The sequence below is a fragment of the Indicator indicator genome, chromosome 34, assembly GCF_027791375.1.
Source record: "Indicator indicator isolate 239-I01 chromosome 34, UM_Iind_1.1, whole genome shotgun sequence".
Lineage (NCBI taxonomy): Eukaryota > Metazoa > Chordata > Aves > Piciformes > Indicatoridae > Indicator > Indicator indicator.
In genome coordinates, this window is record NC_072043.1 from 6,889,253 (window position 1) to 6,917,056 (window position 27,804).

At 51.6% G+C, this 27,804-nt stretch overlaps 1 protein-coding gene across 6 annotated transcripts in view; it reads left to right on the forward strand.

Annotated features, from left to right (window-relative positions):
- Positions 1 to 27,804, forward strand: part of GRAMD1B (GRAM domain containing 1B) — a 162,583-nt gene that overhangs the window by 100,784 nt on the left and 33,995 nt on the right. For 2 of the 6 annotated variants that reach the window (XM_054395511.1, XM_054395512.1), the window contains exons 3-4: positions 12,310 to 12,520; positions 22,014 to 22,034. In XM_054395511.1, the coding sequence (XP_054251486.1) occupies positions 12,310 to 12,520; positions 22,014 to 22,034 (232 nt within the window). Of the gene's footprint in view, positions 1 to 12,309; positions 12,521 to 15,242; positions 15,264 to 19,185; positions 19,210 to 22,013; positions 22,035 to 25,259; positions 25,284 to 27,804 lie in introns of those variants that run through there. The other 4 variants (XM_054395513.1, XM_054395510.1, XM_054395516.1 and 1 more) reach the window with 4 other exon arrangements.

Here is a 27,804-nt window from a genome sequence, read left to right on the forward strand (position 1 = left end):
TTCCTTGCTTCATTAAGACACACATGGATCTGCAGGAGAACTCCTTTGGAAGCTGATAGCTTTAGGCTGGAGCTTGTGCTTTTGGTTCAGTAGAGAGGATATATTCCTGTTTCCTTGCTTCGTTAAGCCACACATGGATCTGCAGGAGAACTCCTTTGGAAGCTGATAGGTTTAGGATGGAGTTTGTGTTTTTGGCTCAATTATTGGTTCAGTTGAGAGGATGTATTCTTGTTTCCTTGCTTCTTTAAGCCACACATGGATCTGCAGGAGAACTCCTTTGGAAGCTGTTAGATTGAGGCTGGAGTTTGGGATGTTGGTTTAGTAAGCTGGAAGGAAACTTCAAGCCTAATCTCAGATATCTTCCATCAGTGCAATAACTTTGGATGCCCAACATATTGCCAAGGGGAAGCTCCCAAGTGCCCATGGGAAAACCAGAAAGCTGGATAAAGCAAGCAAGAATATGCCACGTGGGGAGACCAAGCCTGAAGCAGGCCCTCAGGACAAAGGACTCTCCGTGGCTCTTGCACTGAGGCTGTCTGACCCTTCCCAGGATCAGCTGCAGCCCTTGACCCTCTCTGTTTTTACCTTCCAGCTGGACGGTGCTGCTGCATCGTTAGAGCAAAGGGGAGAGATTGGCTGGAGGATGCCAGGGGTGTGAAGTTGTTGCATTGTTGTTTTCAGAGTGGCTGAAACATCAAGGGATGAGCCAAAGAAATCAATTTGATCCCAGCTTTGAAGCTCACAGCAGCTCCCATTAACTCAGGAGAGCTGCTGCTGAGCAGCAGGAGTGAGTGGGAAGATGCAAAGCTCCAGCTTTGTCTTCTGCTCCTGAGATGTACAATATCCCTGTCCACCCCCACCTTGTTGCTGAGGGGATGTGGTGTGAGGCTTCATTAGCAGCTCCATTTAATCTGTGCTTTATAAAACCCCTGCCACAAGACCAGGATGTGCTCGAGGGGGCATTACCTGTGCTGGGAATAAAACTCAGGGGTGCTCACAGCCTTCCTGAACATCTATCAGGCAGACATCAGGAATGAGGTAACCCAGGAGCTGGCTCACACATGGATCCTCCCCAGTAGCTGTTTAGTGCATTTGTCTCGCTCTCCCTTGAAGCAATGTGCATGGATTGATGTGTGAGAGCAGCACTGCACCTCTGATCCACTGAAAGGTTTTGATCTCAGCTTGGAAACAGAGATTTAAACCCAAGATGCTCACTCAAGTTTAATTTAATTTCTTGTTTTTTTTGAGCTGCCAAGTTTTCATGTTTTTCTTCACATCAGAGATAGCTTTACCATGTCTTTCATTATTAAATTTGTATTTTAGAGCACAACTTGCAAGCTCCCAAGTCCCAGGCTCTGAGATTTTGAAGGCAGCAGCAGATACTGCTGTTAATTCCTCCCTGTTCTTCTCTCCACTGCTGTGGTGAGGAGAGGAACCAAAGCCCAAATCTTTTCACAGTGCACCAGGTTGGAAGGGACCCCCAAAAATCATCTTGTCCAACCCCCCTGCACTCAGCAGGGACATCTCCAACCAGAGCAGGCTACCCAGGGCCACATCAAGTCTGATCTTGAATCTCTCCAGGGATAGGGCCTCAACCACATCCCTGGGCAACTTCTTCCAGTATTTCCCCACCCTCATTGTGCAGAACTTCCTCCTGACGTCCAACCTAAATCTGCCCTGCTCCAGTTCCAAACCATTGCCCCTAGTCCTCTCCCCACAGGCCCTTCTAATCAGTTCTTCCCCAGCCTTCCTGTAGATATTGAAATGCAGCTGTAAGGTCTCCTTGAAACCTTCTCTTCTCCAGGCTGAACAAACCCCAACTCTCTCAGCCTGTCCTCAGAGGACAGTTGCTCCTTTTCACCTCCTTTGGAGGTCCAGCTATAGCCTGAGTGCTCTGCAGGTGACCATGGGACATGCCTGTGTCTGAAGCAGCCATGCTGTCAGCTTCAGGGGGATGTGAAATCCTTATTTTGCATGATTGCCCCTTTATTGCTTGCCAGGTCTGGTTGTATCTTTGTTCCATGTGGCCTGCCTTCCTTCAGTGCAAGTGGAATGATTAATTGGGGAGTGATGGAGGGCTTCAGTGTAGGATTGATGACATCATGTTGGTTCCCTGCAGAATTAGGGTCCTCTCTCTCTCTCAAATCTGACTGTTCTGCTTTTGCACAGTTGTATGCAGATCTGTCTTGTTCTGGTTTCAAAACATATTCCAACTCTTTTTTTTCTTTCCCCTTGAGATTTTTGCAAGTGGGAAAGGGAGCAGTGGAGTGATTGTTCCAAACACAGCACAGTAGGAGTTTCTGTAAGATCTCAGCCTGATTGTCCATCAGAGTTGATAGTCTGTCTCCAGTGGTAACCAGGATCAGATGATTCACAGAAGACAATGGCATTGTTAATAATGCATTGGACCAACCTCGCAGGGCTGCTTGTGGGCAGGAGGCAAATTCCTTCCCAGGGCTTGCAGTGATTTGCTAATCCCCTCAAGCACAGTAATTGCATTAATTTCCTCTCATGAATATGGAAGCAGGTTATTGAATGTCTTTGGGGGGGGGGGAGGAGGGAGGGGGCAGCATTCTGTGAAGCATCAAAATCATCAGAGTGAGTCTTTGACAGGGAGGGACTTGAGCACCTGTGCTACGAGGACAGGCTGGGGCTGTTCAGCCTGGAGAAGAGAAGGCTCCAGGGAGACCTCAGAGCAGCATTTCAGTAGCTGAAGGAGACCTACAGGAAGGCTGGGGAGGGACTGTTTAGAAAGGCCTGTCCCAACAGGACAAGGGACAATGGTTTGAAACTGGAACAGGAGAGATTTAGGTTGGAAGGAGGAAGTTCTTTACAATGAGAGTGGTGGAACACTGGAACAGGTTGCCCAGAGATGTGGTTGAGGCCCCATCCCTGGAGACATTCAGAATCAGACTTGATGTGGCCCTGAGCAACCTGATCTAGTTGGAGAAGAGAAGGCTCCAAGGAGACTTCAGAGAAGTCTTCCAGTTCCTAAAGGGGGCTATGAGAAAGCTGGGGAGGGACTTTTTACAAGGGCTTGTAGTGCTAGGACAAGGGGCAATGGATTGAAGCTTGAGGAAGGGAGATGAGGAAGAAATTGTTTAGAGTGAGGGTGAGGAGACACTGGAACAGGTTGTGGCTGACCCCTCCCTGGAGGTGTTCAAGGCCAGGCTGGATGAGGTGGGCTGGTGGGAGGTGTCCCTGTCCATGGCAGGGGGTTGGAACCGGATGAGCTTTGAGGTCCCTTCCAACCCAACCCATTCTAGGATTCTATGTCCCTGCTCCCTGCAGAGAGGTTGAACAAGATGACGTTCAAAGGATTCCTCCCAGCCAGATGCTTTCTGAGATTCTGTGACTTCCCTGTTAAAAGCCATTCATTTACAAAGCATGCAGGGAGTGTTCTGTTCCTGGTGTTCTCCTCCAAGAACAGTGATGAAGTTGCTCAGTCTCTCTACAGCCCCACAAGTGCCACTGCTTCTTCACTTAATACTTGCTTTTTTTGTCTTATTTTCTTCCTGGGAGATGCAGTTTTGCTGTTGCTTGGGGAGCAGGGAACTGCTTGAGGATCTCTGGAGGTTTTTCCTTCTTGGATTATCAGTTTGGAGGGGGTGTGTAGGTTGGTGATGTTCAAAAGTTGTTGCCATCTGCTTTGCTGTTTGGTTGACTGCATAATGAGCTTCTGAATCTCATCTTTTTCCACTGATGTCAGACTGTATCACAGAAAAATATCTTTGTGGGCGTCCAATTAACCCTGCCACAAGCTGGTTCTGGGCAGAATTAACTCTTTTTGTGCTGCAGCCAGCCCTGAGATGCCTTCTTGACCTCAGAGCTTTTTCTGCTCTTTTCAGGGCTTTGTCAGTAGAGCTCTGTCTTATCTTTGAGGATCTCCTTCAGTCTTCTTTAGGAGAGCCTGTAAGCACAGGCTGGACTGTGCACAGACTGCAGGCACACAGAGTTAATGTGGGCTGAAGGTCTTTGCTGGCTTGGGGACAGAATTCATAGATTCCTGGAATGGTTTGGGTTGGAAGGGACCATGCTGAGCTGTTAGGGAACCTTCTTATCTCACGAGCACCAGAAAGCAGATGTCCCTGCTCACTGCAGGGGGTTGGACAAGATGACCTTCCAGAGTCCTTTCCAACCCAATGCATTCTGTGATTCTCATAGAATGGTTTAGGTTGGAAGGGACTTTAAAGCTCATCCAGTTCCAACCACCCTGCCATGGGCAGGGACAGCTCCCACCAGCACAGCTTGCTCAAGGCCTCATCCAGCCTTGAACACCTCCAGGGAGGGGACAGCCACAGCCTCCCTGGGCAACCTGTGCCAGTCTCTCCCCACCCTCACTCTCAAGAATTTCTTCCTCATCTCCAGTCTCAATCTCCTCTCTTCCAGCTCAAAGCATTGCCTCTCATCCTGTCACTCCCTGCTCTTGTCCGAAGTCCCTCCCCAGCTCTCCTGGAGCCCCTTTCAGGAGCTAGAAGTTTTCTATAAGGTCTCCCTGGAGCCTTCTCTTCTCCATGCTGAACAGCCCCAACTCTCTTAGCCTGTCCACACAGCAGAGGTGTTCCAGCTCTCTGATCAGCTTTGTGGCCTCTGGACTCTTCTCCAGCAGTTCAGTGCTTAGCACTGCCCTGCAGGAAGCCCAGCAATTGCAAATGTTAGCAGATGCTTGGTGACCTCAGTTGTGAGCCTTGGAGACATTGCCATCAGGTAGCTGCTGTGGGCTGCAGGGAGGTGTGTGCAGATTTGCTCTTTGAGTATCTGGAGCAGTGTAGTGAAGAATTAATCTTTGACAGTTTGAGTCTGCTGAGGTACCTGAAGAGGTTGGCCAGGGAGGTCTCATCCTTGGAGGTGTTCAAGGCCAGGCTGGATGAGGCCTTGAGCAACCTGGGCTGGTGGGAGGTGTCCCTGCTCATGGCAGGGGGTTGGAGCTGGATGAGCTTTAAGGTCCTTTCTAACCCAAGCCACTCTATGGATCTATGAACTGTAGCAGACTTAGAGGATGCCTGTTAGCATTCCAGATCAGGACTTTCTTGAGGAAGTCCAAGGAGCTCAGGGATACACTGCAGGAAAGGCTTCATTGATCTGCTTCTGCCATCTGAGAAGTTGATGATCCCAGCAAAGGTAGGGAACATTGTCTGCTTCACACAGTCTCAGCATGCCAAAGAAAAATTAAAAAGACAGTTTCAAACCATCACAGGACCCCAAGGATCATCTTCTGCAACCTTTCTAGGTGTCAGTCGAGTTGCAATGAGTTGGCCCAGCACCCTGGCAAGCTCAGGCTTCAAACTGTCCAATGTAGGGAAATCCAGTGCTGCCCCTGGGAGAAGATTCCAATGTCTGACAGTGCTCATGGGGAAAAATCGGCTTCTGGAGTACAGTGGGAATCTCCCCAGCGTCAACTTCTCCCCATCAGCCCTTGTCTTCTCCATGTGACTCCCTGTAAAAAGGGAGCCTCCAGCTTTTTGGTAACCACCTTTTATGTCCTGGTCCATGGCAATAAGGTCTGCCCTAGGCGAGCTGTTGTGTCTGGAGGGTGGCTGCTGGGTACTGGGTCATGAGAACTGCTACAGGGTCAGTGTCAGGCCTGTCAGAGTGATAATGTCAGAGCCTTCTCTTCTCCAGGCTGAACAACCCCAACTCTCAGCCTCTGTCACAGTCTCACAGTATATCAAAGGTTGGAAGGGACCTCAAGAGATCATCAGGTCCAACCCCCCTGCCAGAGCAGGATCACTTAGGGTAGTCCACCCAGGAATGCATCCAGGGGGGTTTTGAAAGTCTCCAGAGAAGGAGACTCCACAACCCCCCTGGGGAGCCTGTTCAAGTGCTCCATCACCCTCACTGTAAAGAAGTTCTCCTCATGTCATAGGAGAGGTGCTGCAGCCCTCTGACCATCTTTGTGGCCCACCTTGGGGACCTGCTCCAGCAGGTCCATGTCCTTCCTGTGTTTAGGACTGCAGATCTGAACCCAGCACTGCAGGTGAGGTCTCACCAGAGCAGAGCAGAACAGAGGAGCAGAATCCCTTTCCTGGACCTGCTGGCCGTGCTGCTTTGGGTGCAGCCCAGAGCACAGTTGGCCCTCTGGGCTGTGAGTGCCCATGCTGGGCTGCAAGTGAGCATGGAGATGAAGGCAGAAGACAATGCTCTGCCTTCTGTGCTTTGCATGCAGGCATTGCATTGCACCTTGCAGCCAGGGGCTGCTGCTTTGGCGGGGGGGGGAGCTTGTTCGTGTTCCAGCCGTGCCTTGGATCTGCTGCGTGTGCTAAAGGCTCCGCTGCAGGCCTGTGCAGGGCCCTGAGTGCCCTGCAGTCAATTAAGGCTGTGAAGCATTATTTATGACTATTGTTGTTTTGTCAAAGTGGGTCAAGCCATTTTGGCATTTCAGGCGCTGATTCCTGGTTGAATTGCAGGCCTGGGTTGCCATGGCAGCTGCGGCAAGCGTTCGTCATGGCCCTGCCTTGGGCTGGATTCAAACTGCAGGGCCTGAGCAGCAGCAGCAGCAGCCAGAGCTATGAGGGGCTCAGGGCAGGGGGAGGTGAGCAGAAGCAGGAGCAGGAGCTGCAGGCTTGTGGGGCTTGTGCCCATCCTTGCTGTTGTTGGAGGTGAAAGGCTGCATTAAGAAAGCCTTCATGTTCTTCCCTGGGTGCACACCAGTGCCCAGGCAGCAGGCAGTGTGAGGTGGAGGTCACCTCCCCTGAGTCCTGCTTGCCTCTCTTCTCTCCATAGAGCACCACAGATGCTGTCCCCTGGGTTGATTTCATAGACTCCATAGAGCTGTGGATGTGGATGTGTTGGGGAGGGTCCAGAGAAGGGCAACCAAGCTGGGGAAGGGTCTGGAGAACAGGGCTGGGGAGGAGCAGCTGGGGGGGACCTGGAGAAGAGGAGGCTTAGAGGAGACCTCATTGTTCTCTACAGCTCCCTGCAAGGAGGTTGAAGTGAGGTGGGGGTTGGGCTCTTCTCCCTAGTCTCAGGTGACAGGAGAGGAAATGGCCTGAAATTGCACCAAGGGAGGGTTAGGTTGGAGATGAGGAACAATTTCTTTGCTGCAAGTGTGGTCAGGGATTGGCACAGGCTGCCCAGGGAGGTGGTGGAGTCCCCATCCCTGGAGGTGTTCAAAGAAACCTGTGGCCATGGCACTTTGGTACATGGTTTGGTGGCCATGGTGGGGTTGGGTTGATGGTTGGAATGGATGATATTGGAGGTCTTTTCCAACTCAAACAGTTCTGTGAGTCCATGCCTGTGTGAGTGGCTTGCACCTGCTATCCAACTATTTCTCGCAGCCCTCAAAAGGCAGAATTTGTCTCATTTTCATTACAAATTGTGTGGAAAAAAAAAAAAGGCACAGAGCTTTGCAGCAGGTTCTAGCTGAGTTTCACTTGCACAGGGTGCACCTGCACCCTGGTTTGGAGCTGCTGCTTTTGGGCTTCCACTTCAGAAGCAGTAAAACCTGGGGTGCTGCTTCATAACTGTGACCTGAAAGCAAGCACAACCTTGACTGAATTTTACTTGGTCTTTAGGGAGCTGCTTGAAACCAACCCTCAAAGTGAAACTCCTGAGTGTGAGCTCACCATGAATTGAGAATGAGAAGGGGGGAGGTGTGGTAGAGGAACACAGGTTTGGGTAGAGCTGTAGCAGAAGAAATGAGAATGTCTGTTGAAACTAAAAGACTGCAGTGGTTTGTGGCTCAGGCATGTGGGCTTCAGGTCTTGCCTTCTGCTTCTGGAGACCTCTCACATAAACCAGTTTCAGTTGTGGCCAAGGAGGCCAATGGCATCCTGGGGTGCATGATGAAGAGTGTGGCCAGCAGGTCAAGGGAGGTTCTCCTACCTCTCTACTCTGCCCTGCTGAGGCCACATCTGAAGTATTGTGTCCAGTTCTGGGCTCCCCAGTTCCAGAGGTACAGGGAACTACTGGAGAGAGTCCAGGGGAGGCTACGGAGATGCTGGGGGCCTGGAGCAGCTCTGTGAGGAGGAAAGGCTGAGAGAGTTGGGGCTGTTTAACCTGGAGAAGAGCAGCCTGAGGGGGATCTGATCAATGCTGATCAATACTCCAAGGGTGGGGATCGGGAAGCTGGGGCCAGGCTTTGTTCAGTGGTGCCCAGAGACAGGACAGGGGGCAATGGGCACAGACTGAACATCAGAAGTTCATCTGAGCATGAGGAGGAACTTCTTGAATGGAAGGGTGGCAGAGCCCTGGAGCAGGCTGCCCAGAGAGGTGGTGGAGTCTCCATCTCTGGAGACTTTCAAGACCCATCTGGATGTGTTCCTGTGACCTTCTCTAGGTGACTCTGCTCTGGCAGGGGGCTTGGAATGGATAATCTCCAGTGGTCCTTTCCAACCCTTCCCATTCTGTAATTCTGTGTGAAGTGGGTAGCAGAGCTGAGTCTCATTTCATCCACCTTTCTTCCTGCTCACAGAAGGTTTGCAAAGCCACCTTCTCCTGCCTGCTCATTAATTTATATGAACTTCCACACTTCACTTGGATGTTGTTGAGAACACCTTCTTAGGGTTTTCTGCCCAGTGCCACGCTGCTGCGTGTGAAATTTGATGCTGCTAAATGTTTGCAGAAGCAATTTTGTTGGATGCTTCCTGCAGACTGTTTAGGGGAAATGTCATCAGTTGTGCTTAACACAAGCAAGGAGCAAATAGAGGATCATTTCTGAGACCAGCTCATCCAGTACTAAACCAAACCAAACCTGTTAACTACTGGAGGAGGAGTGTATTACCTTATCCACCTGTTGTAGAGGACCTACAGGTGGGTCCAGAGAAGGTCATGAAGATGATCAGAGGCTGGAGCACTTCCTCGAGGCAGGCTGGGAGAGTTGGGGCTGTTCAGCCTGGAGAAGAAAAGCAATCATTGAATCCTAGAATCATTAAGGTTGCAAAAGACCTCTATGATCATTAAGTTGAGGATGTCTGTGCTGACTGCAGAGGGGGTTGGGCTAGATGACCTGCAGAGGTCCCTTCCAACCCAGACCATTCTGTGATTCTGTGAAGGCTTCAGGGAGACTTTAGAGCAGCCTGAAGGGGCTCCAGGAGAGCTGGGGAGGGACTTTGGACAAGGGCTGGGAGTGCCAGGATGAGGAACAATGGCTTTGAGCTGGGAGAGGGGAGATTGAGAGTGGAGATGAGGAAGGAATTCTTCAGAGTAAGGGTGGGGAGAGACTGGCACAGGTTGCCCAGGAGGTTGTGGCTGACCCCTCCCTGAAGGTGTTCAAGGCCAGGCTGGATGAGGCCTTGAGCAAGCTGTGCTGGTGGGAGGTGTCCCTGCCCATGGCAGGGGCTTGGAGCTGGATGAGCTTTAAGGTCCCTTCCAACCTAAACTGTTGTATGAGAATCAGAGAATGCATCAGGTTGGAAGGGACCCTGCAAGGTCATCTTGTCCAACCCCCTGCAGTGAGCAGGGACATCTGCTTTCTGGTGCTCATGAGATAAGAAGGTTCCCTAAGAGCTCAGCATGGCAGAGTTGGCAGAAAGGTCATCCTTGGATCTGCCCAGGTTGCACTGGCCTGCAGGTTGCAGAGCTGAACAGGGCCAGCTGGAGAAGGTCTCAAAGCTATTTGGGCTGCTCAGAAATTTGACTGCTGGAGGAAATGTGTTACGTGGGGAAGAGTGGATGTGATGTGGTGTGTGGTGCTGTGAGGAGTCTGGCAGGAAGAGGAGGCAGCAAAAGAGAAGGAGCAGTGAGGAAATTCCAGGCTTCCTTCCTGTGCAAATGAGAATGCAGCTGGCTTCTGAGTTAGGTGCTAGGGTGTTGGAAGGCATGGGGTGAGAGGCTCCTTCCTCCTGAATGTTTAATTCTCTGCAATGTCCTGCTCTTCCTTCTGATGAAAGGGGGCATTTTTTTAGTATTTTCTTTTACTATATTTTCTTTTATTTTTCTTTTTTCTTTTTCCCTTTTCCTTTCCCTTTTCCTTTCCCTTTTCCTTTTCCTTTCCCTTTCCCTTTTCCTTTCCCTTTCCCTTTCCCTTTCCGTTTCCCTTGCCCTTTCCCTTGCCCTTGCCCTTGCCCTTGCCCTTGCCCTTGCCCTTGCCCTTGCCCTTGCCCTTTCCCTTTCCCTTGCCCTTTCCCTTGCCCTTGCCCTTTCCCTTGCCCTTGCCCTTCCCTTTCCCTTGCCCTTTCCCTTTTCCTTCTTTCTCCCTTTTTCTTTCTTCTCCCTTCCTCCTTCTCCTTCTCCTTCTCCTTCTCCTTCTCCTTCTCCTTCTCCTTCTCCTTCTCCTTCTCCTTCTCCTTCTCCTTCTCCTTCTCCTTCTCCTTCTCCTTCTCCTCTCCTCTCTTCTCCCTTCCCCTCCTCCTCTTCTTCCCCTCCTCTTCCCCTTCCCCTTCCCCTTCCCCTTCCCCTTCCCCTTCCCCTTCCCCTTCCCCTTCCCCTTCCCCTTCCCCTTCCCCTTCCCCTTTCCCTTCCCCTCTTCCTTTGCCCTCTTCCTTTGCCCTCTTCCCTTCCCCTTCCCCTTCGCCTTTCCCCTTTCCCTTTCCCCTTATTTCCATTTTCTTAACTCATCACAGCTTTTCTGTTCTAGCAGACCCTTTTCCTGCCCAGCCTTTCCCTGCCGAGGGAAGGGTTGGTGTGATGCAGGCAGTCACAACTGCATTGGCTGTCCCCAGGTCTCCTCTCCCAGCACCTCATCCTTTCTGGTGGTCTCTAACGAGTGGGTTCATGTGTCTGCATGTCCTGGTGGCACAGCCACTCTTGCTGAACTCCAGGAGGGACAGAGTGGGGCTGTTCAGAGAGCACACTGCCACCCCCCTCATCTTAAGTGCAAATTCAGCTTTGCTTTCCTAAGCTCAGCTCATAATTTGGAACTCTCAGAGCTGGCAGGAGGGAAGGAGTTCATTCTCCCAGGCATCCCTGTGTGGTCAGAGGTGCTGAAGTGTGGATGGAGAAAGGCACTGGCAGGCCCTGGTAGTCCTCTGTCACTGGCAGATGATAACTGTCCACAGCCTGCTTGTACTGGGGAGGGGAGCCCTGAGCGTGGCCCTAGGTGCACTCCCTCAGGAACCTGGGGGAGCAGCCTGCAGGGAATGCTGTGGGAGCTGAAGGTACTGGAGCACCTCTCCTATGAGTACAGGCTGGGAGAGTTGGGATTCTTCAGCATGGAGAAGAGAAGGCTCCAGGGAGGCCTTAGAGCAGCCTTCCAGTACCTGAAGGGGCTTCAAGAGAGCTGGGGAGGGGCATTTGACAAAGGCTTGTGGTGACAGGACAAGGGACAATGGTTTGAAACTGGAGCAGGATAGATTCATGAGGGTAGGGAGTCTCTACAGAGGGACTTGGATAGATTGGATCCATGGCCAACGTTAATGGGACGAGCTTCAACAGGACCAAGAGCCAGGTCCCGCACTTGGGGTACAGCAACCCCAAGCAATGCTACAGCCTTGGGGCAGTGTGGCTGGAAAGCTGCTGGCAGAAAGGGACCTGGGGGTGCTAATGGACAAGCAACTGAATAGGAGCCAGCAGTGTGCCCAGGTGGCCAAGAGAGCCAAAGGCATCCTGGCTGGGGTTAGAAATGCTGTGTCCAGCAGGAGCAGGGAGGGGATTGTCCCCTGGGACTCAGCTCTGGGGAGGCCACACCTGGAGTGTTGTGTCCAGTTTTGGGCACTTCAATCCAAGAGAGATGTGGAGGTGCTGGAGCCAGGGCAGAGGAGGGCAAGGAAGCTGGGAAGGGCCTGGAGAATGACTCTGATGAGGAGCAACTGAAGGAGCTGGGGATGGTTAGGTTGGAAAGGGGGAGGCTGAGGGGAGACCTCGTTGCTGTCTGCAACTACCTGAAAGGAGGTTGTGGAGAGGTTGGTGCTGGTCTCTTCTCACTGGTGCTTAGTGATAGAACAAGAGGGAATGGCCTCAAGCTATGACTGGGCAGGTTTAGACAGTAGGACAGTAGGAAAAAATTTTCCCGGCAAGAGTGATCAGACACTGGAATGGTGGTGGAGTCACCAACCCTGGATGTGTTTAAAGGTGGTTTGGATGTGGTGCTTGGGGCTCTGGTTTAGGGGTGACCCTTGTAGAGTAGGGTTCTGGGTTGGGCTTGGTGACCCTGAGGCTCTTTTCCCCCCTGAATGTTTCTGTGATTTCTGTGACTGAGGTTGGGCATTAGGAGGAAGCTCTTCACCATGAGCAGTAAAACACTGAAAGTGGTTGCCCTGGGGTGCGGTGGAGACCCCAACCGGGGAGACCGCAGGGCCTCCTGATGCAGCTGGAGGTGTCCCTGCTGACTAGGGGGGGGGTTGGAGGAGACGACCTTCGGCGGTCCCTCCCCAGCCGGCCGCGCTGTGTGTGCCTGCCCGGCGCTGATCCCGCGGTGCGCTCTCTCCACAGCACTGCCAGTAACTCCAACCGCAGCACGCCTGCCTGCTCGCCCATCCTGCGCAAGCGCTCCCGCTCCCCGCCGCCGCACGACTGCCCGCCCGACGCCATGGTGGAGAAGGGCTCCGACCACTCCTCGGACAAGTCCCCGTCCACGCCGGAGCAGGGGGTCCAGCGCAGCTGCTCCTCGCAGTCAGGCCGCAGCGGGGCCAAGAACTCCAAGGTGAGGAGCGAGCGAGCCCCGGGGCTCTGCATGCGTCCCTCTCCCACACGCTCCCCTCTGGCCCCTGCCTTTTATTCCTCTGCCTGACTCTCCTCCTCCTCCTCCCATCACATAGAGTCATAGAATCAGTCAGGGTTGGAAGGGACCACAGGGCTCAGCCAGTTCCAACCCCCCTGCCATGGGCAGGGACACCTCACACTACATCAGCCTGGCCAGAGCCTCATCCAGCCTGGCTGCAAACACCTCCAGGGATGGAGCCTCAACCACCTCCCTGGACAACCCATCCCATACATACTCTTGGAAATTCACTGAACTGGGAGCTGTTGGCCTGGGTCAGGCTCTGTCCTCCTTGAGGCTCTGAGTGGCTGGTGGTTCCTGCTGTGGGTCTGTAGCAGCTCATCTAGAGTCATAGAACTGGGTGGTTGGAAAAGGCCTCCAAGGTCATCCAGTCCAACCAGCAACCCAGCACCACCATGACCACTCCAGTGCAGCAGCATCGTAGAACCATGGAATTGTTTGGCATGGAAAATACCTCCAGTATCATCCAGTCCAACATCAACCCGACCCCACCATGGCCACTAAACCCTGTCCCAAAGTGCCATGGCCACAGGTTTCCTGAACACCTCCAGGGATGGGGAACTCCATTTCCTCCCTGTTCCAATCCCTGACCACTCCTGCGGCAAAGAAATTGTTCCTCACCTCCAACCTAACCCTCCCCTGGCACAATTTCAGGCCAACCTTTCTTTCAGCCAAGGCTGTGTTTCCTTGGGAGGCTCCTGTGGTTTTGAAGAAGACCTTTGTGGTAGTTTCAGGCTGTGCCTTGAAAATTTTCCACAGATCTTGAGCAAAAAGGGATAGAAAATGTAAACAAATTACCACAACCTTGCCCATGAGCTGTTGCAGTTGCTATTTATCTTCTGGCTCCTGAAGAGTGGTGGAACAAACAAAAATTCCTCTGTGCAGACAGCCTGTGATGTGCCCTTGAGTTTCTCCAGTCCTGTCAAAGCCTTGTTGAGATGAAGTTCAAGTTGCACAGAATCAGTTTGCACATTGCTGCTTCTCAGTGCAGTGTTATGACCATCTTGGCCAGAGTGGATAATACTTGTCCTAGGAAGGCATTTTTGTGTCTTTTGACCATGGTTAGAAACAGTCTCAGCTGTCATAAGGGAGAGAGCTTCAGGTTTGGTGATTCTTTGATTATTATTTTGTGAGCAGTGGGGATCTGGTGAAAAGCACATGAGGGCCTTGGAAGCCAAACATGATCTGTGGTGCTGACCCTCATGGCAGTGATGATGTCAGGAGATAGTTCACAGGATGTTAAGGGTTGGAAAGGACCTCTGGAGATCATTGAGTCCAACCCCCTGGTCAGAGCAGGACCACAGGTCGCACAGGAATGACGGAATTGTTAGGGTTGGAAGGGACCTCAAGGCTCAGCCAGTTCCAACCCCCCTACCATGGGCAGGGACACCTCACACCACAGCAGGTTGCTCACAGCCACATCCAGCCTGGCTGCAAAACCCTCCAGGGATGAGGCTTCCACCACCTCCCTGGGCAACCTCTGCCAGTCTCTCACCACTCTCGTGGGGAAGAATTTCTTCCTAACATCCAATCTCAATCTCCCCACTTCTACTTTTGTTCCATCCCCCCCAGTCCTATCATTGCCTAACACCCTAAAAAGTCCCTCCCCAGTCTTCTTGTAGGCCCCCTTAAGATGCTGGAAGGTCACAATAAGATCTCCTGGGAGCCTTCTCCTCTCCAGCCTGCACAGCCCCAACTCTCTCAGGCTGTCTCCAGAGCAGAGCAGCTCCAGCACTCATCCTCGTGGCCCTTCTCTGGACACCTTCCAGCACCTCCAGATCCTTCTTGTAATAGGAGCTCCAGAACACATCCAGATGGGTCTTGAAAGTCTCCAGAGAAGGAGACTCCCCAGTCTCTCTGGGGAGCATTTGGGTATGTCCAGATTGTTGAAGTATTCAGCCTGGTAACCTCACAGTGTCACAGGCATGGCTGATGGCTCGTGTGAAATGAGTTGTTGGATCTTGGCCCAGCTTAGTGCTGAGTTGTGTCACACATATGAGAAGCCTTCATGCACTGCCCTTTGTGGCTGCTGCCAGCAGAGGAAACAGGTCTCAGTGACCCATGTTGACTGGTCTGAACTGGACTCTCACCACTAAGGGAGGAGTAGGAGTGCTCCAAAGAGGGAGTGAAGAGTCTTTTTTAAGAGGCATCACTTGAAACCACTCAGTTCTGAGGTTGCCCTTGAGGTCAGTCTTATTTCCTGTGCACACAGCAACCTACCAACCCCACCCCAGGGTCTCAGGCCCAGATGATATCTTCAATCATTCTGGTGCCAGCAGGCTGTCCCCAGAACAATGCCAGGCAGATGGGAGGCAGGCAGGGTGCAGGGCACAGCAGGGTTGGGGATGCTCTCTCATGGAAGTGTCCTTGGTAAGGGGGAACTGCAGCCACAACTTGGCCCAGGAAGTGCTGTGACTTGAGGCCAGGGGAGTGTGATTCTTACCAACAGGCTGGCTACTAAATCTTGACTTCAATCCCTGATGCTTTCCCTGAGGAAACGAGGTGGAGGGGGGGGTGTGTTGGAGTGCAATGCTTCCTGTTGGGTTTGGGGGAGGTTTGTTCCTTCTCTTGATTTGCCAGGTGATTTTTTCTTCTCTCCTTAACGTCTCTCTTTTCATTCCTGCATGCTCTCTCTCCGATTAAGTCACACAAGCGCCTCTCCAAAGTAAGCCTTCTTTTTTCTCTCCTGTCCCCTCACTTGTAGAATTGCCTCAGCACTCAGAACCCCCCTCCCCGTGGTACTGAGTGGTGACCTCCCCCCCAGCAAAGGCATTCTCCTGCTGCAGCTGCGAGAATGTCGGCGAGAGCTCAGCCCCGTGCCTGTAGCCCAGAAGCTGGTTTCACTTCTGTCACTGGGATCTGCTTAATATTTGCTCACATGGCGTGAGAACTGGCCTGCTTCATCACACTCCTTCAAGCCACTGCAGTTTATTAGCTGTTGTCTTTCAAGGTTTGGTTTCCCTCTCCCTCCAAGTGAGCTGCTCTCTTCAGCAAGCAGACATTGCCAGCTTTGGTAGGCTGAGCAGCATCAGAATGGGAGGGGTTGGAAGGGACCTCTGGAGATGATCGAGTCCAACCCCCACCATCATCCCTTCTCTTTCCTCTTTATGCTTTTCAGAAGCAAGAGTTGATCTCTGTAACTTCTTGCCTGCTTTTCATGATGGACAAAGGCTTTTGTGGGCAGTGAGCTCAGCTGGCTGCCCTTGCACCCTTCCCCCGTGTGATGTAAATATTAAAGATCAGTGATTTCAACTGAACCCAGCTTAACCCTGGTAGAACAGACCTGTCCCCAATGAATTGTGAGAATTCATGGGCTCTCTCTGAAAGGTGCTAAGTAGAAGGTCCCTCTGTGGGTGCTTGGATTGGAGATAAGCTCCTGTGAGGTTTGAGCTCGCCCCTCTGTGCTGTCCTCCAAAGAGCAGAAAAATCAGAGGCACAGATGGGATGCTGGACAGAGTGCCAGGCTGTTGGCATTTCCACATGTGGAGCAGTGAGGTTAAAACCAGAATGGCTTGGATGGCTTCATAATCCACCAAATCAGTGCCTTGGCCTTTCCCCAGCTGTTGCCTTAGATTTCGTTCTAGGCAAGTTCTCAGGCAGCAGGGAAGTCTCCAGTGCTGGCTTACTGTTTTTCCTTGGCCAGAATGCCTCTTGGAACCAGCTTGACCTTGCATGAGTGCTGGTGTCTGCTGGAAGCTTCTTTTTGTCTGTGTTTTTTTTTTAGCCAGACTGTCTTGTGCTTGATAACTGTAGCTTGGATTAAACTACAGAGGAGGAAGACTGTGTGACTAATGTCTCAGGTGAGGTGTGAAAAGAAGTTCTATGGAAGCTGCAGGGCTGGAGCAGCAGAGAGCCCTGAAGGGATTGCTGGTGAGTAGAGGTGTGTGGGTCAGGACAGGTTATGGGCAGGCCAGGGTTAAGCTGGAGGCACTTTGCCTAAAGCATGGAGAGGTTTGTGAGGGAGAGGGACTGGTGGGAAGATGATGATGAGCAGTGGATGTGTAGTGGTGCTGGGCTGGTCTTGCAGCCAGCCTCTTCCTTTGCTGAGAGTAAAAAAAACACTATGACTTAAGGATAGTTAGGGAAACAAGAAGGAAGTGGAGCTCAGGTGAGTTCCAGGGCGAGGAAGATGATGCACAGAAGGAAGGAGATCTCAGACATGACCTCTGCCAGCCTGCGTCAGAGCCTCCTGCCCTGCTCACTCATGGTCTGTGCACAGGGAAAGCCTCAAGCAGTGTAAAGCCTAAATCTCTTTAAATCTCTCTTCTGTGCTCCACAAGCTGGCTTCCTCTGGTACAAGTGAGGAATCCCAGGCACAATAAGCCCCCTAATTCTCCTCACACAGCTGACTGTTTGAGACAGGGAGGGGTTAGGGACAGAGAACTTGAGCAGAAAGCCTCCAAGATCTCCTTTCCCAGCCTCTTCTCCTCTCCCCACCCATCTGCAAGGAGAAGGCTCTGATTTGCCAACCTGTCTCACTGATGAAATGGAACAGCTTGAGCCCATGAGTTTGTTGCTGTGTTTAGACAACTGCTGACAGATCTGCTTAAAGTCCCTTTGCCCAACCCTTTCCGTGTGGTGTCCTTTGTCGTGCTGCAGTGCTGCCATCAGAGGGAGTGTTCCACCAGGAGTTTTTAAGCACTGGCTTACAGCTACAGGAAATCTGAGTTTGGCTTTGCTTTTTTTTTACCCTCTGGAGCAGTGTGGCATGGACCAAACCACCTCTAGGTCTCCATCACTCAAAGGTTTTTACTAGCAAATGCTGCTGCTTCTACAACAGCTTTCTGAAATCAGCAAAAAAACCCCAACCCAGCCCCCCCCATTTTTCTTTTCCTAGCAGCTAACAATAAAATACACATTTTAAACTCTTTTGCTCTTCCCCGAGGATGAAAAGTGTTTTTTTCTTCTCTCCATTGCAAATTCTTCAGGTTCTTCCCACTGTCTGTAGCTGAAGAGAAAGATCAGGTTAGGGGAAAAACATAATTTTTCATCTAGGCCCTGGGCAGTTGAGGTTGGAAGGGATTTCAGAAGGTCTCTAGTCCAAGCCCCTGCTCAAAGCAGGGCTGATGTGGTTAGATTTGAGGTGGTCTAAAGTCTTGGCCAGCCACATTTTGCAAAGCTCCAAGACTATGGAGATGCCATAGCCTGATCCAGGCCCTGCTCCAGTGCTTAACCACTCTTGTTGTGAACAGGCTTTTACCTTCTGTCTGAATAGAATTTCCCTGACTGCAGCTTCTGACTCTTGTCCCTTTCAGTGTGTGGTGATGAGAAGAGTTTGGCTGTGTCTTCTCATTTACCCCTCCCATTGGGCAGGTGAATCCCCAACACAGACAGCAGGTCCTGAAATTCTGGTCCTTTGGGGCTGGAGTGAGGGATTTGGGAATAATTCCATCCATTTCTTTGGAGTTGTTTGACCACAGGCACTCAGCAGCTGAGGTGAGCAATGGAGATTTTGGAAGGGCACAGACCAGACCAAAGGGCTCTGAAAGCTCTGCCCTCACCTCAGTTCTGGGGCTCTGTTTTCCTCAGTTGTAAAATGGACTTAGGGATACTTCTAGAGCTCTGTGGCATATTATTCACCTATGGAAAAAGGGATTGCATTCCCTGGGGAAGGAACAGTCTGTAGGAGTGAGTTGTTGCCTTGCTGCTAATAATGCTGACATGTGGAAGCTTCTGTTGGCCATCGAGTCAGCAAGGCTGAGCTGGTGTGTGCCCAGCTGCTGCCCATCTGCACTGGCAAGCTGGGACCTTCCAGAGCAGTGCTTGCAAACCTGAGCTCTTTAACCCATGGGGATTTACAGGCAGCACTCTTGTTAATTAAAGGCTCTGAGAAAACTCCCCCGTTCTCAGGGAGAAATCTTCCTTCTCAGATGAAACTCAAAATTTTCAGAGAAATCTTCCCATTTTCAGGGAAACCTTCCCATTTTCAGGGAAACCTTCCCATTTTCAGGGAAAACTCACCCCATTTTCAGGGAAACCTTCCCATTTTCAGGGAAACCTTCCCATTTTCAGGGAAAACTCACCCCATTTTCAGGGAAACCTTCTCATTTTCAGGGTTTCAGGGCAAGCTCCCCATTTTCAGAGAAACCTTCCCATTTTCAGGGAAACCTTCCCCATTTTCAGAAAAATTCCCCCATTTTCAGAGAAACTGTCATTTTCAGGGAAAGCTCCTCTATTTTCAGGGAAAACTCCCCCAGTTTCAGAGAAACCTTTCCATTTTCAGGGAAACCTTCCCATTTTCAGGGAAAGCTCTTCTATTTTCAGGGCTAGCTCCCAATTTTCAGAGCAACCTTCCCATTTTCAGGGAAAACTCCTTATTTTCAGAGAAACCTTCCCATCTTCAGGGAAATCTTCCCCATTTTCAGAGAAACCTTCCCATTTTCAGGGAAAACTCCCCCATTTTCACCTTCTTCCAAGACTCCTGAGTTCCTCCTGGCTATGGCCACCCCGTAACCATGAACTTTGCTCCTGTGGCAATGTCTCTGCCAGTCAGTCACAGCTTTCCCACCTCTGTGTGCAGCTCCATCCCTCTGTTGCTTTATTTCTTTTCTCTTTTCAGTTCTAATGCTTATGGTTTCTTTTTCCAGTATGACAGACTTAACCTGCTCAAAGTAAGAATTATGTTTTTCCTTTCTTTTTTCTTGCTTTTTTTCCTCCCTCCCTCCCTCCCTTCCTCCCCCCCCCCCCCCCTCCCCATTATCCTGTCTCTTGATTTTTCACAGTTCACATCTTCCTGTATTCTGATTCTCAGGGAGTTAAAACCAACCAACCAAAGGGAAATACAATTGAAGGTGGATTTAAGGACTCGGATACTCTCCCTTCTCTTTGGGCTTCCTCTAGTCTGTTCTGCCTGCAAAGCAGGGGTCAGGGAGAAGGGAATCTCCTCATGTTGGAAGCAAAAGATGAGGCTTGGAGGTCAGGCTAATGATGTGGAAGGGCTTAATCAAGGAGGAGCTGCAGAGCTCTGCAGTTTGGGGAGATTCAAATGTGAAGGGCTGGGTGGCAGGGGAGGATAAAAAATGGAGTTCCTGCAATGAATGCAGCAGAGGGGAATGAAACCCTGACAGCACAGCGTGTGCACCCTCATTTAGAAGGCACAGTGAGAGCAGAGGCTCTGTTTTGCCTGTGCCAATTATAGTCTGGTAATGAATTTCTTTCCCCAGGAGTTTTCTGAGTTACTCCTTTTTGCTCATTAAGGCAGCCAGATGGCAAAACAAAGCTGCAGGAAAATCACTCCCATCTTGGAGCCTGTGCTCCTGAGGACAAGGTGCTGTGGATGTGGATTAGGATTAATTCCCCCTGATTTTCTTTTTTTTTTTTTTTTCAGTAGAGGCTGAATTGCATAAGGGCCTTTCTCCATGGCCTACTTGCAGAGAGGGATCCTTTATGAATGGAGGCAATGGCCAGGCATGGAAAAGTGTAGGAAGCAGGAGGAAATTGCTCTGGTTAGCTGAGCAGGCATCTGGTGTGTTCAGCTCTTCAAGCTCATAGCCTTTTTTCAGTAGTTGGGATGTTCCTCTTGTGAACATCAAACGTTGGTAGTTTAGCCTCTGGCATGCTCTGGGGGATTGAAACTGGCAGAGATGCCCAAGGTTGCAAAAGATCCTGCAGAAATGTTGGCTCCATGAATGAGGTCCAGGTACCAGTGAGGTTGTCTGCTGGGGTGGCTGTTTAGAGTCATAGAATGCATTGAGTGGGAAGGGACCCTCCAAGGTCATCTTGTCCAACCCTGCTGCACTCAGCAGGGACAGCTCCAACTAGAGCAGGTTGCTCAGGGCCCCACCAAGTTTGACCTTGAATATCTCCAGGGATGAGGCCTCAAGCACATCCCTGGGCAACCTGTTCCAGTATTTCCCCACGCTCATTGTGCAGAGCTTCCTCCTGATGTCCAGCCTAAATCTGCCCTGCTCCAGTTTCAAACTATTGTCCCTCATCCCATCCCTGCAAGGCTCTTGTAGGCAGTCCCTTCCCAGCCTTTCTGCAGCTCCCCTGAGGTTCCTGTGAATATTGAGCTTAGCTCCCTCCACAGGCTCTGTCTCAAGTTAGAATCATAGAATCAGTCAGGGTTGGAAGGGACCACAAGGATCAGCCAGTTCCAAGCCCCCTGCCATGGGCTCACACCAGATCAGGCTGGCCAGAGCCTCATCCAGCCTGGCCTTAAACACCTCCAGGGAGGCTGGAGAACTTTATGATTTCCTTCCTTCTCCAGACTGGTTATAAAGCTGTGAACAACACTCCTTGACCAAGGTCGGAAGTGAGCTGATCTCAAAGAAAGGAATGTGGTGAACTACTGCTTCTGTCCTTGTCTGTTAGCCTTGCCTCCCCCCAAGTGTAATGCAGAGCTGCTGCTGCTGCCTGGGAGAGGGGACAGGCACAGCTGTGTGGCTGCTGGCACCCACTGTGGGGCTGTAGCTGCCCATCAGTGGTGGTGAAAGTCTACAGTGCCCCCAAGCTTCCTTGCCCTGAGGTAGATCCCCCACTAAAGTGTAGTGGGGGATGTGTAGGCTTTGCCAGCTCTGCTCAGTGTCCTGGCATTGGAAAGCCAGCCTTGGCTGGAGGAGGAGGAGTGTGAAGCTTCTCTCTTCCTCTCTCTCTGTGCAGATGAACCTCCCCTCCAGCCACAACCTGCCAAGAGTGACTTTCCAAGCTGAGCTTCTTCCAATGTGACGTGTGGCCTGTCCTCTCCAGCCATCTGAAATGCCAGGATGAGGACAACAAACACAAATCAAAAATCACATGTGTGTGTGTGTGTGTGTGTGTGTGTGACTGGTGCAAAACTCTGTGCACTGAAAATGTTGGGGGGGAAAAAAAAATACCCAAAGGCCCCCAGCCTGTTGTTTTGTATTGTTTTGGTTTGGTTTTGCTTAGCTTTTCTTCTGCAATCTTCCTGCCTCTTGTATGTGTCTCCCCTCAGAAATTCCAAGTGGTGTCCCTCCTTCCTGGGAGTTTCATAGAGTCTCAGAATGGTTTGGGTTGGAAGGGACCACCTCCCCCTGGACCAGGTTGCTCAAGGCCTCGATTTCTTTGAGGTCTTCTTTGCACGCTGTGGTTTTTGCAGCCCAGGCCAGCAGAGGTGGAAGATGGAAGCCTCTAAGCAGAAGCTGCTGGCCATGGCTCTGGGAAGTGACCAAGTGGCCACTGCTGTCCTGCTGAAGCCATTCCAGCATGTGTCTGTCTGTGTGCATGTGGACATGCACACTTTAGCCTGGCTCCTATTATGGGCTGGTGCTTCTGGAGTTGTTCCTGTGACTGGCAATAACTTGGTTAGACCTCGCTGTGAAACCCTCTGAAGTCTTCCCTCTGATCCCACTTTGACTCCACCAAGCAGAGGGGACCTCATTTCTCTGTCCTGCTTTCTTTTGGATCCTGAGATCTCTGTGCTGACTAATGCTTCTCTTTTATTTTGTCCTTACAGAAAAGCCAGAGTTGGTATAATGTAAGTACTTCAGTTTCTCTTGTCCCTGGGTGAATATGGGCTGGGGGCTGGGGGGCAGGGGTGGGGAAAGGTGCAAAGGGGCTTTGCAGTGGCACTTTTCCTCCAAAAAGAGGAGGTGGAAATGGCTCAGAACTGGCTAAAGGAGGACTGACATCCTGAGGGAAAGGATGCCAGAGATAGAGAGCGAAAGCTTTTGTCATTTCAGTCACTCTTCTGATGGTCTCCACGCCCTGTACCTTGCAGCTGCCCCAGCAGAGTTGTTCTGAATGTGGTGACAGAGCTGCCACCCTGCAGACCCTTTGCATCTCTCAGGGTGGTGTGGGGCAAGAGAGGAATTATTCCTGCTGAACTGACAGAAACCCAAACCATCTCTTGCTTGTGCCAGGCTCTGATTTTCTGCTCTGCAAGCACAGGTGGCAGTGGTTTGGTCCAGTCAGGGTCACTTCTGCACAGTTGAACCCCAACCCCTCGAGCTCTCCCAAGTAGATGCTAGCAGTGCTGTGGTTCTGTGGGCAACCATTCCTTGTTCAGCACCAGGTCCTGCAGCCTGAGGTGTCAGAACCAGGGATGTTGGCTGATGCAGCATGGTCAGGTGTGGCAGGAGCATGAGAGGCAGCCTTGTTGACCTTCTGTGTGGCAGCAGCAGCAGGACAGGAGGAGAAGTGAGCTCAAAAGCAGAGAGAAGCAGAGAGGCAGTGTCATTAAGACTGAAGCATAAACCGTGGTGGGCCAAGCTGGTGGAGAAGTGGCAGAGAAGCATGGAGAGGGGCAGAGAAGCATGGAGAGGGCCAGAGAAACATGGAGAGGGGCAGAGAAGCATGGAGAGGGGCAGAGAAACATGGAGAGGGCCAGAGAAACATGGAGAGGGGCAGAGAAGCATGGAGAGGGGCAGAGAAACATGGAGAGGGCCAGAGAAACATGGAGAGGGGCAGAGAAGCATGGAGAGGGCCAGAGAAACATGGAGAGGGGCAGAGAAGCATGGAGAGGGGCAGAGAAACATGGAGAGGGCCAGAGAAACATGGAGAGGGCCAGAGAAACATGGAGAGGGGCAGAGAAGCATGGAGAGGGCCAGAGAAACATGGAGAGGGGCAGATAACATGGAGAGGGGCAGAGAAACATGGAGAGGGGCAGAGAAGCATGGAGAGGGCCAGAGAAACATGGAGAGGGCCAGAGAAACATGGAGAGGGGCAGAGAAGCATGGAGAGGGCCAGAGAAACATGGAGAGGGCCAGAGAAACATGGAGAGGGGCAGATAACATGGAGAGGGGCAGAGAAGCATGGAGAGGGGCAGAGAAACATGGAGAGGGGCAGAGAAACATGGAGAGGGGCAGAGAAGCATGGAGAGGGCCAGAGAAACATGGAGAGGGCCAGAGAAACATGGAGAGGGGCAGATAACATGGAGAGGGGCAGAGAAGCATGGAGAGGGCCAGAGAAACATGGAGAGGGGCAGAGAAACATGGAGAGGGGCAGAGAAGCATGGAGAGGGCCAGAGAAACATGGAGAGGGGCAGAGAAGCATGGAGAGGGCCAGAGAAACATGGAGAGAGCCAGAGAAACATGGAGAGGGGCAGAGAAGCATGGAGAGGGGCAGATAAACATGGAGAGGGGCAGATAAACATGGAGAGGGGCAGAGAAGCATGGAGAGGGGCAGAGAAACATGGAGAGGGGCAGATAACATGGAGAGGGGCAGAGAAACATGGAGAGGGGCAGAGAAGCATGGAGAGGGCCAGAGAAACATGGAGAGGGGCAGAGAAACATGGAGAGGGCCAGAGAAACATGGAGAGGGGCAGAGAAGCATGGAGAGGGGCAGAGAAGCATGGAGAGGGGCAGAGAAGCATGGAGAGGGGCAGATAAACATGGAGAGGGGCAGAGAAGCATGGAGAGGGGCAGAGAAGCATGGAGAGGGCCAGAGAAACATGGAGAGGGGCAGAGAAACATGGAGAGGGCCAGAGAAACATGGAGAGGGGCAGAGAAGCATGGAGAGGGGCAGAGAAGCATGGAGAGGGCCAGAGAAACATGGAGAGGGCCAGAGAAACATGGAGAGGGGCAGAGAAGCATGGAGAGGGGCAGAGAAGCATGGAGAGGGCCAGAGAAACATGGAGAGGGGCAGAGAAGCATGGAGAGGGCCAGAGAAACATGGAGAGGGCCAGAGAAACATGGAGAGGGGCAGAGAAGCATGGAGAGGGGCAGATAAACATGGAGAGGGGCAGATAAACATGGAGAGGGGCAGATAAACATGGAGAGGGGCAGATAACATGGAGAGGGGCAGATAACATGGAGAGGGTCAGGGAAGCATGGAAAGGGGCAGGTAAACATGGAGAGGGGCAGAGAAACATGGAGAGGGGCAGAGAAACATGGAGAGGGGCAGGTAAACATGGAGAGGGCCAGAGAAACATGGAGAGGGGCAGAGAAACATGGAGAGGGGCAGATAAACATGGAGAGGGGCAGATAACATGGAGAGGGTCAGGGAAGCATGGAAAGGGGCAGGTAAACATGGAGAGGGGCAGAGAAGCATGGAGAGGGGCAGATAAACATGGAGAGGGGCAGAGAAACATGGAGAGGGGCAGGGAAGCATGGAGAGGGGCAGGTAAACATGGAGAGGGGCAGGGAAGCATGGAGAGGGGCAGATAAACATGGAGAGGGACAGGGAAGCATGGAGAGGGGCAGATAAACATGAAGAGGGGCAGGTAAACATGGAGAGGGGCAGGTAAACATGGAGAGGGGCAGAGAAACATGGAGAGGGACAGATAAACATGGATGGGGCAGATAAACATGGAGAGGGGCAGATAAACATGGATGGGGCAGATAAACATGGAGAGGGGCAGATAAACATGGAGAGGGCAGAGAATCATGGAGAGGGGCAGATAAACATGGAGAGGGCAGAGAATCATGGAGAGGGGCAGATAAACATGGAGAGGGGCAGATAAACATGGATGGGGCAGATGAGCATGGAGAGGGCAGAGAATCATGGAGAGGGGCAAATAATGATGGAGAAGGGCAGTCTGGGCAGGTCAGGTCCAAGCAGGCTGCTGTAAAAAAGGGAATCCATGGCCTCAGCTGAGGGTGACTTTTGCTGCTGGGCTCGAGGTGCTTCTGCCCTTAGCTGCTGAGATCCCTGCCCTGCTGCATGCTGCTTTGCTGTGGTCTGCTTCTGTGGGTCTCTTGTGTTTTCATGTCCTCTCTATCTTATCTTTCTGTTCTCTTGTTTTTCCTCCCTATATTTTCAGCATGAGAGACAGTACATCCGGAGAGTAAGCACTGGCTGCTTGGGGTTTTTTTTCTTTTCCTTTTTTTCTGTGGTTCCTTCTCCCCTTCCCCCAAGTTATTTTCCTTTAGAAAAACCAAACCAAGCCATGGTGGTAGAGTAGAGACATTTCTGGCCAGATAAAAGCATCAGTGCAGTGTGGAAATATGGATGGGCTGCAATGCAAACCCCAGGAAGGTCATCAATCCTACTTGGAAATGTTACCATTTGACATTTGCTTAGTATCATTTCCCTTCTTTGCCAACTCCTTCCAGGCAGGATTTTCCTGGGATTTGCACCATTCTGTTGTTCCTTTCTCCACTGAGAGCAGCTCTAGAAAGGAATCTCTGGAGGCTACCCCTTCATAAAGCCTCACAACTTCCTTCCCCCACTTTGATTTTACCTAAAGCTAACTCTGCTCAGAGCAAACCCCCTCCACACTCTGCCAGTTCAGCACCCCTGGGTGCCAGGCACTGTACAGACACAAACCAACCCCACAGCTCTTGCCTCAAAGAGCCTGAAAGCCCCCAGGGCACTGATGCTCTCAGTGCCAGCTTTCTAAGATGGCTTCAGTTCTTGCTGCTTTTACCTGGTCTTTTTGTCCTTGTAGCACTCCATTCTTCTTTGCCACTTGGAACCCTTCCTTTTCCCCCTCCTGGATTCCTTTTTCTTCCCTTAAGATGCTATCAACTGCTCTGGCTGTGTGTGTTCTCCTTTTGATCCTACCAGTGCTTTCTTTTTTTTTTTTTTTTTTCCTGTGGGATTGACATCCCTACCAGATTGAGAAGTGGGAGGAAAGGGGTCAACCAAGGTCATGGCTTGGTTTGGCAGGCCTGGCCTTTCTTGGCTCTTGTTGTGCTTTCTCTGCTTTGCTTTCCAGAGGACACAATGCAAAGTGGTCCAGGTGCACTGTGAGATTTGGGAGAGAGCAGCACTTTGAGAAGGAATATCCTGTGCTGCTCAACCTTCTGGGGTTTGCTTTGTGTTCATGGCCTTGTGGTGCAGGAGCAAACCACCACTGGGCTGGCAGGGGAAAGAAAAGGTCCCTGAGGTGTTTTTCATGCCTTGAAGTGAGGGGCTGCAGTCTCTGGTTTAGAAGAGCTGGTTTTGGTAGGGAGTGAAACTCAAGCTTGTTGGGCAGCTGTGGTTTAGGCACCACCCATCCATGCTCAGCCCTCAGGGTGCAGTTTGCTGTGTGTCTGCTTTGGCCTTGCTGTGTTTCCAGGATGAATTCTTGTGATGGATTATTGAAAAACTGATTTCAAGATGTAAAAGAGGAGGCCTCAAATTCCAAACCTTCTCCATAACGTTGGTTGCTGAAACAGAGATGTGACTTGCTCTGTAGACCTCATGTGCTTGGAGAGGTGGGAAACTTGCCTTTCCCTCCCATGATGAGATAGAGGAGGAGGTCCTGCTGGCTCTAGGGGTGGCAGGAAGAACACAAATTGGTAGAAGGAGTTTGTAGCTCAGCAGATGTCATGGAAATCAGAGGCAAACTGGAGATGCTTTGCTGCCAAGGGTGAAAGCTGTCTCCATTCTTCTTCTTCTTCTCCCTGGGTGGGGTGAAGGGCCCCATTTCTGAGCATGGAGGAGCTCAGGTTTGTGTCTTGGGGTCAGTGTACAGTTGGGGCACTGAGCCTGGTGAGTCTGCCATGGGTTTTTTCCCCACCTGCTTCTCTCTCAGCTGGGCTGCTCACCCTTCTGCTTCCCTCACTGCCCTAAGTTAGACTGTGTGGCTCCAATTTTCCACAGCATTTCTAGCTGACACTGCCTAGTAAGGCTTGCTCCTGTGATCCCAGGCATCAGGAGAACCTGCAGAGCATACTCGTGGAACAGAGAGGAAGAGGAGCTTAGAAAAGTGAGGGCAATGACAGCTGACACCAGGGAAGAGATGAGATTTGTGTCTGTCCCTGAGCTTTTCATTTTACTGGTTAGATCCCAAGGTTGGTACTTTACAGCTTGTTAGAGGTTGGAAGGGACCTCTGGAGATCATCCAGTCCAACCCCCCTGCCAGAGCAGGGTCACCAAGGGCAGGTCACCCAGGAGCACATCCAGGTGGGGTTGGGAAGTCTCCAGAGAAGGAGACTCCACAACCTCTCCAGGCATCCAGCTCCAACCCCTGCCATGGGCAGGGACACCTCCCACCAGCACAGCTTGCTCAAGACCTTATCCAGCCTGGCTCTGAACACCTCCAGGGAGGGGACAGCCACAGCCTCCCTGGGCAACCTGTGCCAGTCTCTCCCCACCCTCACTCTAAAGCATTGCTTCCTTCTCTCCAATCTCAATCTCACCTCTTGCAGCTCTCAAAGCCATTGCCTCTCATCCTGGCACTCCCAGCCCTGGGAGACCTTATAGATACAAGAGTGGACTCACAGAATGCATTGGGTTAGAAGGGACCCTGGATGGTGGAAGAGGGAAACTCAGCTGTTGGAAGGAGTAAAATCCTCCCTATGAAGACCAAGAGAGAGGAGCTGTGCATCATTTTAGGGGGAACATCAGAAGCAGCTCTCCCAGTGTGGCAGCCTGAG